Source organism: Macaca nemestrina, chromosome 5 (assembly GCF_043159975.1).
Source record: "Macaca nemestrina isolate mMacNem1 chromosome 5, mMacNem.hap1, whole genome shotgun sequence".
NCBI classification, from domain to species: domain Eukaryota; kingdom Metazoa; phylum Chordata; class Mammalia; order Primates; family Cercopithecidae; genus Macaca; species Macaca nemestrina.
The window spans coordinates 127,836,758-127,850,550 of NC_092129.1; the positions used below are offsets into that span (position 1 = coordinate 127,836,758).

The 13,793-nt window shown below is 35.7% G+C and overlaps 1 protein-coding gene across 2 annotated transcripts in view; it reads right to left on the reverse strand.

Annotated features, from left to right (window-relative positions):
• Nucleotides 1-4,152: 4,152 nt before the first annotated feature.
• Nucleotides 4,153-13,793, reverse strand: part of LOC105490826 (family with sequence similarity 83 member B) — a 99,054-nt gene continuing 89,413 nt past the window's right edge. For both annotated transcript variants that reach the window (XM_011756764.2, XM_011756763.3), the window contains exon 5: nucleotides 4,153-9,540. In XM_011756764.2, coding sequence (XP_011755066.2) covers nucleotides 7,239-9,540 — 2,302 coding nt within the window. In that variant the 3' untranslated portion in view covers nucleotides 4,153-7,238. The remainder of the gene's footprint in view (nucleotides 9,541-13,793) is intronic.

Genomic DNA, 13,793 nt, shown 5'->3' on the forward strand with positions numbered 1-13,793 from the left:
AGGAGACTGAGGCAGAATTGCTTGAACCCGGGAGGTGGAGGTTGTAGTGAGCCGAGATAGTGCCATTGCACCCTAGCTTGGGCAACAAGAGTGAAACTCCGTCTCAAAAAAAAAAAAAAAAAAAAAAAACCCCAACTCATCCTAGCTCTGTAATGTATTACCATGGTCTAGGGAGAAATAAGAACAAGATAACGTCTAGGTGTAAATGGAAAATAATTGGGTAAGCACTTGAAAAAAAATGACCTATAAGTAATTTTTGATTATATACATCAAGTAATATTATGGGGGAAAAAAAGCCTTGCATGAATTTGATGAGTCAATATGGAGTATAACATGGCAAAGTTTGTAACTAATCTAAAATCTATCATGTAGTACGTATAATAATCAATCCTGGTTGCCATCTTTAATCACAGATTTTGCCATTAACCAAACTCAGATGTGTTGCTATTGTGGTAGAAAGTTCATAGAATCTCATTCTAGTAATTGCCTGACATTAGATAAAGATAACTTAAAAATAACTTCCCAGGTTTATTAGGTATTAAAATATTTTACAGTCTCTGAAAATCATTGTCTGTAGGATTCCAACAATAAGAAATGGGTTCTGTCATTCTGACTGATGGAGTCATTGTTACTCTACGCATGTCACAGGGTGGCTGCATCAGAACACGTCCAATCTTGGGGGCACTAGGAGCAGCACCTGCTACTGGCATGCTCTACCTCTAAATCACTCTGTTCCAGCTAGTCTCTGACCTCTGATTATATGGGCCTTAAAGCTCATACATAAACATTTAATCTAGATGACATTTTTAATTATATTTTACTCTCAAATACTTAGTTTTAATTCCAGCATCTGGAAATCTACCCTTTTGCTAAACACTGAGTCCAGTGAAGAGAACTACTAAGAATTTAAATATTATTACTGTTTTTACCTAAGTAGAAAAACAATGCAAGAGGGATGATGATCTATGGTAATATTTGCCTTGTGCCCCTTTCAAAGGGGCACAACTTGTAAGATAGATGTCTTTAATATTTACATATTTTCATAAAGTAAAATACAATGTTTTATTTCATATGAAGGAAACCAAGTACAAATAAGTTTAGTGTCAAAAAGTGAGTTACCAGAAGGTAGAAGTAACATTAGGCCTTTCACCTGCTCTGTGCTCTTTTTTCCATTTCTATGTAATTTTATTTCAAAACAATGTCTTTTGCCTTAACTTATAATGCAAAATCTCTCTCAAATTCTTCATCTGAAAATCAAATGAGATCAGCACTTATTAAGTCCCTTCCCTATGTCAAGCACTGTGAAAGCACATGGTGTAGCCAGTATTGTTTAATTTTGTGTCACATGAAACACATTTTGTAAATGCTTTGCGAAGCAAAATATTTTTTCATACTTGAATTAGCAAAATACGTAACAATTTCCTTCTGTCTTTAAAAAACAACATTATATTCTGCTTGAAGAAGAAAAACAAGAAATCAAACTTCAAGTATTTTAGACTTTCCACTTATAGAAATACATTTAGTTCTTAGCTTTATGGTAGATCCCAATTAACTAGAATACTTAATAACTATCTGACTTAGCCTTAGCAGTTAACTAACATTAAATTTTGGTAATGTGTAAAGCAACCAACACGCAAACCAAAAATACACAAACAATAAGAAAAAATAAGTTTCTTTCTGAAATGTAGGCTATTGAGTCTAACTGAATCTGCCAATCGAATTGAGACACATACAGATTATTAAAATGCTAAAAAGAAATTTAGAGGCAAAATACGCTAAAATTAAAATATACACTGAATGTTGTTTTCTAAAACAAATCCCTGATAAAAGGTTTTGTTGTTGGACTTTTTAAAAATTTACCTCTTTTTTCAGATGGAGTCTTGCTCTCTCACCTAGGCTGGAGTGCAGTGGCGCGATCTTGGATCACTGCAACCTGGGCCTTCCAGGTTCAAGCAATTCCTCAGCCTCCCGAGTAGATGGGACTACAAGCATGCACCACCATGCCCGACTCTAAATTTACCTAATGAAAGTAAAATAGTGATCATTCTGTCAAAGTCCAATTTTGTATATTGTGTCTGCGGTTGTTATAACCTTTCAACAATAGCACAAGGGCTGCTGTTGAAAGCAAGAGGTCGAGTGTTCTGAGGTCCTCAGTGAAGGTGCTCGCTGCTGTCACTACTGACACCAGGCTGTCCTCACTATACAGATTTTAGAGGAGCCATTCTTCAATTACGGTTCCCATACAACCTGCCTATGGTAGCTGAAAATCTAAAGGACTAACACAAAATCACCACTCCCTTCCCTCATGTACCAATTGCCTTTGAACTTGATTTATTGAGCTCTACTCTTTTTTCCTTCAAGATGAATTCATCAGGGGTTTTCTTTCCTGCACAAAAATATATGCTAGGAAGACCAATACTTCTGGGTCTTTAAAGATGCCCAGATTCTAGGGTTAATGTGGCTGAAGTTTAAACTAGCACCCTTGCTGCATTAACCTATCTACATCTTCTAATACAAATGCCTATTCAGGTAGTTATAAAATGCCTATTTTAATGTATGGATATTAATGGACTATTATATTTTCCTAACTGCAGCTAAGGAAATGACTGGATTCACACATCAAGTATTTATCAGGTATCTTTTATTGCACCCTTTTTTAGGCACTAGGAGTACATTAAGTAACAAGTTAGGACAAATACCCCTCAAGTAACACAGGCTTTTGCTGTAAGTTGGGGTATTCTTAAAACATGTTTGAAAACTTGCTGGCAGCCTCTGATTATCCTGATTATCCAGACAACCTTTTTTTTTTTTTTTAATTTTTATTTTTTCCACCAAAAGCCTACTATAACCTACATACTTGGAACAAAGTAGGTCCCCAGTATAACTGTTAAATAAATCAGCCAGATTGTTGAAACATTCATATTATAGGAGAAATGTCCAAACTTAACATACTAACCCTTTGTTAACTCAGAAATATTCCTCTGTATATCTCTTGCTTGTGTTTCTCACTGCTTGAAGCTCAGGTAATTCCCCTTACGTCAAGTGTTTCCCTGGACAGGATACACATATATCCCCTTCAGTGCCCTTCCATCTTTCCCAGGTCCAATTACTCAAGATGGTCTTTGACTCCTTAAACCAACTGAACCTATTGATAACTTCCCTTTCAGATGGCCACAAAAGTGAAGTCTTATCCATTTCCCTTACTATGCTAACTGAACTAGGCTTTTCTTAAACTTTGGCACTTATGATTAATTTATTCTACCATTTGTTCTACCATTCATTATGATTAACTAGTTAAGAAGCACATTTGCCTTTAAAAGGACACAATTTTTAATTTGCAATACACACTATTTCAACTACTTAATAATCTGTGATAAAAAGGATATTTTTTTCTAATAAATTCTGAGTCTTAATTCACTAATTCTCAGACTGTAACTTAATGTCACTAATACAAATGCACATTTAGAATATTTTACTCAAACCAAATGCTATGAAGTTATACAGAAGTCAGCCATCATTTTTTTTTCTTTTTTAAAGATTCTCTATCTTTTAAAGTAAAAATTAGGCCAGGAACAGTGGCTCATGCCTTTAATGCCAGTACTTTGGGAGCTCAAGTGGGGGCGGATTACTTGAGGTCAGGAGGTGGAGAGCAGCCTGGCCAACATGGTGAAACCTCATCTCTACTAAAAGTACAAAAATTAGGTGGCAGGTGCCTTTAATCCCAGCTACTCAGGAGGCTAAGGTAGGAGAATTGCCTGAACCCAGGAGGCGGAGGTGGCAGTGAGCCGAGATGGTGCCACTGCACTCCAACCTAGGTGACAGGGCAAGACTTAATCTCGAAAAAAAAAAAAAGTAAAAATTATTTAAAGTAACCACTATATTACAGTAATAACAGAACTAAAGAGAACGTGGATATATAATATTTCGCTTAAAGGAAGAGAATTGCCACTGAATTTCAAATATGAATAAATTACTATATGAAATATAATTGCTAATTGAAATAATATTTTAAAGATGATTTCAAAGTTCATGAAGAAATACTTAAAAATATGTCCACATCTAAATTCCTGATTAGAATAACTAGGTGAAAGACTGAGCTTGAATGCAGAAATGCAGAGTATGAAGATTAAAAAAACAACAGCTTACAATATATTGATGTTTGTACAAAATAATTTATTATTCATTTATTGATCTAAAAACAGAAGTTCATTTGGAAGAATATTTCTTTATAACATCGTACATATATAAAATGTTGAGCTACTCAGGAACCTGAGGCTGGAGGATTGCTTGGGCCCAGGAGTTGGAGTCCAGGCTGGGCATACAAGCGAGAACCCATCTCTTAAAAAAGAAGTTAACAAGTTGACTCTTTGGTTTATCATTTTATCCTTTTTGTTTTAAATATTCTAGAACCCAGAATCTATCTGAATATCATGATAAAGTTATTTAAAAAAAACAGCATTGTACATGTCACACATATAGTCAGTGTAAAACAATTCTAGTTTGCATCCCTTAGCCACAGGCACATTAAGAATCAACAGATATTCACAGAACACAGAAATATCTGTGGAACGATACTTGAATATGTGGATCTTGAGTAAAGCTGAATTCAGCCAGAATTAAACTTTTTGCATTGTTTATCTAGATGACACTAGACATCATCTTGATTAAACAAGATATTTGCTTCCACAAGTGTAGACTGATAACATATCCCCATATCTGAACACGCCCTATCAGAATTATGGCTAATCCCAAACTTGTAATAGAGGGATATCTGCGTATTTGGGATACAGGGTCACTTACAGTATTCTCTAGCCATCTGCCAAGAACTACTTTGAAATTATACCCATTTTCTTGTGTTTCTGATTAAAAACTAATGTACAGTATTACATATAGAGTAAAAACTGCATTACCAAACTTTAATATCAATGTACATCAAAGTGATATTATCTGTCCCCCAATATTAATATGGGGAGAAAAAGACAGAAAGTATATGGCCTAAAACTATTTCATCCACAAACTGTGATGGTGTCTGTTTAAAACTTAAACAGTAGCTGTAAATTTTTTGAAGTATTATATTCTTGCTCAGTCTTGTCCCTGGAGAGTTTCTTGGCCACAGAGACTTTGGAAAGTTGCTATGTACATATTCTCAAATATAGATATTTTTGGAGAAAAAAGATGCAAGAAAAACAATTTTTAAAAAACGCAGAGAAAAGTAAATCTGCTGTGCAAAAGCGTAAGTTACCTGTCAGGGGATGATGAAATAAAGCATTCTGTACTCCTCAATTCCACTTAAGAGGAAGAGCTCAGGAACTATTTAAAAGGATGTTTCCATAAGCTATCTATATTTCCTGAAATTAAGGAAATTTCTGTACAAAAAGGCAATAGGCTTTTGGTTGTAATTAAACATGATTAAACTTCTACTCTTTATATAATTTCAATTTTAAAGTTACATTGCACTAAATTTCAGGGCTTTCCATTTCAGAACTGCCTAATGGCTCATTATCCTAATTCCCCATCCAATACTAACAAAGAATGGGTAATAACAAAGTCAGTCTAGTTTGGTTAACTGTGGGTTCGGGCCTTTGTTAGGTTTTCTTTTCCTGTCATATTTTCTCCTGCTATGTTTTCTTTTTCATGGTTTCTAAACACTATGGAAAATTATTTTAATGGCATAGAAATTTTATACCATTATTTTAATTATTTTAATGAGATACATATAAAAATTTGTCTGAATCTTCCATTTTTAAAACAACAGTATACTGCTCCACACAGCAACTTATAATGTATTAAGTAATATATTTAAAGTGATGTAAAAACACTTCACACTTCTCACAGGATGCATTGCTTCTTGAATTCTGTTCTTTGTGAATGAAGCAAAGTCAAGTTAAAGTCTCTGGAACAGATATGGAGCTTATACTTCATTACTGTAAGAAAGACAAAGGGTATCTTATAATCTGAATATCATCCTCAAATCATGGACGAACTAGCCCAGTACAACTTTTCATTTTCCCAATGATATTCTTACAAAATCACTATGCAGTCATATAATATTTGGCACAACTTAAAGAAGAGCAAGACCTGTAATCCCAGCACTTTGGGAGGCCGAGGCGGGCAGATCATGAGGTCAGGAGTTCAAGACTAGCCTGGCCAACATAGTGAAATCCTGTCTCTACTGAAAATACAAAAATTAGCCAGGTGTGGTGGTGTGCACCTGTAATCCCACCTACTCAGGAGGCTGAGGCAGGAGAATTGTTTGAACTGGGGAGGCAGAGGGTGCAGTGAGCCAAGATCATGCCACTGCACTGTAGCCTGGGAGACAGAGCAAGACTCCATCTCAAAAGAGAAAAAAAAAAGGAGCAAGAATTTTTGCAAGAAGGACCCCTTCGCATTGTCATGCCAATCTGACAAAAATTTAGGCAGAAATTTACATTTCTAAAAGCTTTTACACAAAAGAGAAAGGAGGGGGAATCCATTCAGATTTTCTAAATTCCTACTGGTTTGTTCTAAATGTGAAGTAAGGAATGACTATAAAAAATCAGCAGCCTATGGGTAAGAGGGGGACAGCTCCCTGGGTCCAGTGTAGAGAGAAGCACATCCCAGACCGTTTTCAAAGGCTTAGGAAAATAAATTCCTACGAATGTCATTATACTACATGAGGCTGATACTTTGCAAACACTTCAGGCAAAAAAAAAAAAAAAAAGTTTAAAAGGTACTGCTGTTGCCCAAACAGCTGTACAATGCAACAGAGAAAAATTAATATTAATAAAATATAACAAGTTATCCTGTAGAATTTAAAGTTAATCTTAGAAAAAGGCTTTGTCCCATTTGCTTATATTTTTGAAGATATGAAAATATTATAAAGACATATTATAAAGGGTTACTGAGGGTAGTATGACCTTTTTAAAAGGAAATGGTTAAAATCCATACACCATACACCATACATCATCCACGAAAGTTTCTAAGTAAGACTTAAAATCTTCAGTCTAAAGAAAATGATTTAAATACACCTGTTATTTTTACCATTACCACTTACAAATCATGTGTTTACAGAGAAATTCTATCTACAGCAGACCCTAACTTTATCACACAGAAAAATAACTTTATACAAGGACACTGGTAAACATAGATATCATACCCATAATTCTGTCCTTAGGAAAATCTATTGGCATGTTACAAAGACTGTCCACAATTTTCTTTGGACAAATATTTATAGCCTCATTCATTTTGCATTTCAATAGCTATTTATTTTTGTGTATAAAGTTTCCAAACTTTTGCATAAATCCTCGAAACTTGTTCTCATTGGGTTGATACGAGCGATAAACACCAGTGTTGTAATTAAGCATTGGACTAGACCTGCCATAACTGTTGCTCACAGTCACAGATTTTATTTCTGGGTGATTTATACTGGTATTTGGCATGTTGCTTGTTGGCTGAATAGAGCTCTCAATCTTACAAAACGGCTCAAAACGACTGTAAACACGCCTATCAGTTGAATGAGATCGTAGAAGCTCATTGGACGTTGGCCTTGGAGAAGAAGTTGGTCTTCTTTCAGGAGTAACAACTGCATTAATCTCCCTTGAGTCTCGGTATTGGATCTGTTCAGTGTTAAATCTTGGGGCAGAGGCATCTCCTGCTCTTTCCAACAACTTGCTTTCAACTGGACCTGGAGAAGGTGTTCTTTTGTTTTCATCTGATGGAGCATTTGTCTCTTGAGATGGACTAACTGTTACATCTTCCTTACTCTTGTGGATGCTGCATTGAGAATTCGATGAGGAAGAATGTTTTCTTCTAGGAGATGAATCAACTTTTGTGTCTGATTTCTTTGGTTTTTGATTTTCTTCACCCTCAGAAACTAATGTGTCAGAGCTACTACACAATCTATAAAAGGCAGGTGCTTTATTTTTGGATAGATTTTCTTTCTTATCTGGGGTAAGGCTAAGTAATGACCTTAACTTCTGAGACCCCTTCTTCAAAAAACTTGGGGAACCCTTAACTTCCTTCTTTGAAGTGAGTTCTTTGTTGGATTCCTCTTTATTCACATCAAGTAAAGCAGCAATGGAAATTGACTTGGTAGTAGTGCTACTTGGAGGGTTTTCCTTGGTGACTTCCTCCTCATCCTCCTCCAAGTTATGAGTCACGTTGTGCATGCTTTTAGAACTTTTCAGCAAATCTTCTTTGGGCTTTTCTGGTTGTCTAACTCGATTCCTGGTAAGTGTACTATATACATAATGCTTACTATTTCCAGGATCTAAGTTGGCTCTTGAGTTGTCAAATAATGGGAAACTTCGCCTTTTAAGTAGATTCTCAGTCTGTTGATTCTTTAGATTTTCTGTCTGCTTATTTACACACAAGGTTGTATATATATAGTTATTTGATTCAGTATGGCCATTTGTAGTTTGGTTTAAGGCTACTGAGTGGTTTTCAGGAACCTGCAAGGTGTGCATTTTTGGTGCCTCTGACTGCAATGGGAGCTTGGGGACTGATTCTGGCAAGGGTTTGTCTGTCAAATGCTGTACATTTGTAGGGGTGTCTGGGACCTCTTTAGGTGTCTCACTTCCCTGAGAACCAATGATAGTTGAATTTGAGGAGCAAGTTGTACAACTGTTAACTTCCTTTTGCTCAGGTAAAGTGGGTTTAAATACTAAAGAGGAACGAAGCCGAGAATGAGTATAAAGGGCATTAGCCTTCAAATTCTCAGGATTATCATAGCCCTCAAATCGGTCACCTAAAGCTGATCCATTTGAGTCTGGTATAGCTTCTGAATGATCATTTAAGTAGGATTCAATTCTCCAGTTACGTAGGAATGACTTTGTGGTATGTTCAAGAGTTGGCATTCGTTGTTGCAAAAAGCGGATATGGTTATCTGTTCCATTAAAAGACCTCCGAACATTTGAATTCCTGTCTGCAAGATTTGTTGTTTTTCTCTGTGCAAGCCGATTGGCAAAACTCTGGGCAGGTGCGTTGTGGTGGCTTGCATAGCCTTCCCGTGATGAGGACGCCACACTGAGACTATCAGATGGCTTTTTCCAATTACCAGGTGGATTATTGGTTCTATTCAGAGCTCTATTAAGCAGGAGGTATGGCACTGTTTCCGGCTGTTCCCCAGCATAACTATGTCTTTTCCAATTTTCATTTATCTGACTGGGTTGGAAGTGACGTATTGTGTTTGGACCATTAAAGTTTGGAACAAAATGAGGTTTGTATCCGTGACTTCTTATGTTATATTTGTCATGTTCATTTAAAGTATATATCCCTCTGTTTTTGAAGTAACTAGAATCTAGTTTATGAATCTTGTCTTGTCTACCAAAAAGGTTTCTTTGGCTGGAAACAGATGCTAACGAAGAAACCGAATGTTGGTAAGTGCCATTTTCCCAGAGGGCTTTGCCATGCTTCACCCTTGCTGATTCTTCCTGAGCAAATGAACTGGGGACACAGGATCTGGCATAGAGAGTTCTAAATTCTTCATCAAAGGACTCAACAAGTTGTCCTGTAATTATCTGAACCATGCTGAGGTGAGCTTTCTCAAATGACCACATATAGCTGGGGGAAAAAATGGAAAAATTTTAATCATTTAAGTTAAAAGATTGATAATAACATATAGTTCTACTAGAAAAAGTAAAACTTAATGACTGAAATATGTTTTTGTACTTTTCTTTGGCTACCATTATTTAGAATATTTACCATCATTACATGCACTACATGTCTTCCCATCCTCATATTCACATTTTAAATATCAATGCAACTCAAATTATGGCTTTGAATTCACTACTTCCCAGAAGTCCAAAGAAAAACTTGCTGTGCATTTTCAAAAGCAATCTGTACATTCAATGCAATTCCTATCAAAATACCATCATCATTTTTCACATAAGAAGAAACGATCCTAAAATTCATATGGAACCAAAAAACAGCCTGCATAGCCAAAGCAAAACCAAGCAAAAAGAAGAAATCTAGAGGCATTAAATTACCTGACTTCAAACTATACCACGAGGCTATGGTTACCAAAACAGCATGGTACTGGTGTAAGAATAGGCACATACACCAATGGAATAGAATAGAGAACCCAGAAATAAAGTCAAATACCTACAGCCAACTGATCTTCAACAAAGCAAACAAAAACATAAAGTATGGAAAGGACACCCTATTCAACAAATGGTACTGGAATAATTGGCAAGTCACATGTAGAAGAATGAAACTGGATCCTCATTTCTCACCTTAAGCAAAAATCGACTCAAGATGGATCAAAACCTTAAATCTAAGACCTGAAACCATAACAATTCTAGAAGATAACATCATAAAAACTCTTCTACACATTGGTTTCTGCGAAGAGTTCATGACCAAGAACCCCAAAACAAATGCAACAAAAACAGAGAAAAATAGATGTAACCTCATTAAACAAAATAGCTTCTACACAGCAAAATAATCATCAGAGTAAAGAGAAAACCCACAGAGTGGGAGAAACTATTTGTGAACTATGCATCCAACAAAGGACTAATATTCAGAATCCACAAGGAACTCAAATTAGCTAGAAAAAAACCAAATAATCCCACCAAAAGTGGGACAAAGACATGAACAGACAATTTTCAATAGAAAATACAAATGACCAACAAAAATACAAAAGAAAATGCTCAACATCACTAACTATCTGGGAAATGCAAATTAAACCCACAATGAGGTGCCACTTTACACCTGCAAGAATGGCCATAATTAAAAAATCAAAAACTAATAGACACTGGCATGCATGCGGTGAAAAGAGAACATTTTTACACTCTGGTGGAAATGTAAACTAGTAAAACCACTATGGAAAACAGTACAAAGATTCCTTGAAGAACTAAAAGTAGAACTACCATTCAACCCAGAAATCCCACTATTGGGTATCTACCCAGAGAAAAAGAAGTTGTTTTATCAAAAACACTTGCACATGCATGTTTATAGCAGCACAATTTGTAGCAGCAAAAATATGGAACCAGCCTAAATGCTCATCAACCAACAAGTGAATAAAGAAAATGTGGTATATATATACCATGGAATACTACTCAACCATAAAAAGGAACAAAATAATGGCATTTGCAGCAACCTGGATGGAATTGGAGACCATTATTCTAAGTGAAGTAACTCAGGAATGGAAAACCAAATATTGTATGTTCTCACTTATCAGTGAGAGTTAAGATATGAAGATGCAAAGTCATAAGAATGATATAATGACTAGAAGGAGAGGGTAGGAGAGGGGTGAGGGGTAACAGATTACACATTGGGTACAGTGTACACTGCTTGGGTGATGGGTGCACCAAAATCTCAGAAATCACCACTAAAGAACTTATTCATGTAACCAAAAGCCAACTGTTCCCCAAACACTAATGAAATAAATAAATAAAATAGAACATTAAAAAAAAATAAAGAAAAACTTGCTGTGTATTTTGCAAGTATACGAAACTTTGTGGCATAAAAACTGATATTATATTTCATATATACCATCTTGGCAGAATGCAGTAAAGCCAGTGTTGGAGAAAAAGTCGAGAGGCCTGGCTTCTGCTGAATTGTAGACACATGAGCTTGGGCTTCACTTTCCTCGTGTCCAACGTAAGGATACGGACAGCATAATAGCTACAATGCCTTATAGCTCTAACATGATATAATGTAAGATACAGCTGTGCTAATGCATTTATTTTAAGAGTCTAAGTTTTCAGACTGCTATCTCTGTGTGGTTTACTTAATAAGTGTAATTTAGGATGCCAAGAGCTGTAAACAGGATTTGTGGCCAGCTGCCTCAATCATTAAAGAGCAGACTTCACTGTACTCACTGTACACAGTATTAGTAAATGTAGGCCTCAGAAACCATGCCAGTCAAAATGGCAATCAAGATCTTTTAATATAAAATACAATTTTTAGGAAATTAATGTTTATATGACTTTATAGTACTTTATAGAAGCTCCAATTCCTTTCCTAGAGTTTAGAGGTAACAGCTATCTTTAAACTTCATATCAAATTTTAAACCTCATTTTTGAAAATCTAATGATTTAATACACAGTCTCTGAGCTGAAAAATAAATTATGCTATGCATCAAGTAATGTATATGACACAATGGGGATTAATACAAAAGAAAAAAGAGACACTCTCCACATTGAAGCATCTTATTTCTATAAAGGAGACAAAAAATGCAGAAAAAATAATTAAAAGAATGTGCAAACATTTAAAATATATAAAATATTACATATCACACACAGGAGCATGTAATTTAAAAACTTCTTATTTGGATATGCTTAATTTTATCTAGCATGCCTACAGGAAGCATGATATAGGAGGAATATTGATTATGCCACTGGGCTGACTTAAAAGAAACGGTACAAAAGTAAGTAACTAAAGACATTTTCAATCTGACTAAAGGTATGAATACAAAATATTAGAAACAGCAAGTAATGGAATGAACAGTCAACTATCAAGTATGAGGAAATCCATGAAGAAAGTGAAGTTTTGCAATATTTTGATAAATACTAGATTCCCAGTTCAGACACAAAAGATGTGGGAAGACAATTTGTGTGGAGGGAGTAATATGGAAAAGGGAAGAATGCAGTAAGGGTCATGTTCTAGCTGAACACAGAAAACATACTATATATAGCTGGAGCAAAGAAGCCTTATAAGAGACTGATGAACTAGTGGGGAAAATCTTGAAAACAAAACAGAAAGTTTGATTACATAGAATTTGTTTCCAAATTTGGATAAATTATAATAGAAAGAACTGTCTGAGGAACTATTTTTTTCCAGCAGCTATTTGTAGTACTATTGCAGTATAGATTTAAAAGAGCCCAACGAAAGTAGAAATTGGAATAATGAGTGAAAATGTCGAGCCAGTAGTAAGAAGAAAGAACCAAAAGATGTCATGTCAAAAGAATATCCATACGTTATTAAATAAAAACAACTTCCAAGTGTTGAGGTTAGGAAACTGAGAAGATACTGGTATTGATGAATGTGTGGCAATTGGAAAAGTTTCCCTGGTATAGTAAATCAGAAAATAATATTGTAAAAACATTTCAGGCAACAGGAAGAAAACCTACAGACATGCTTTGGGGCTTGGAAATGAATCTCTATGTTCCTCTGTTATCACAGGTGATTTCTATGCCATTAACTACCAATTCTGTATTGTCAGTGCTGACCTCTTCCTCATCTCTGGAATCAGTGTTCAATCTCTACTCAAAATTTTAGTGGGCCTTGCAAACCTAACATGTATGACTCGTAAGTTGTCATCTAGCACTCCTCCTTCCCCGACCTATTTCTTCCCTAGTATTACTTATTTAAGTCAGTGACTCAACCATCTTTCAGGTGATCAAGACAGGAAACAAGCAGCCATCTTTGAATACCCTCTTTTTCAGAACCAAAAGGTCCTGTTGACTCTGCTTGCAAAACCTCTCATAAATCAATCCTATCCCACTATCACCCTAGTCTTAGCATTATCAGCTAATTTGACTCTTAGCGTCCTCATTTGCTCATTTTTCAATCAACAGAACAGCAGAAGTGATCTTTGCATAAAACAAATTGGGTCATGTCACACTTCCACACAGCACTTTCTATTTTGTTTAAAAGAGAATTTAGACTCCTTACCTGGCCTAAGATAATTCCTCCCCTGCTTGCTTTCCAATTCTACTACGGATAGCTCTTCCCTTGATTAATGTGGTCCTACCATATTGGCCTTTCTGCTTATCCCCCAGATATCTACTCCAGGATCTTTTATCTATTGTTCCCTCTTCAATACATCTCTTCTCTCTGACAGTCCTGGGCTGACATGCTCTTAGAATACATCT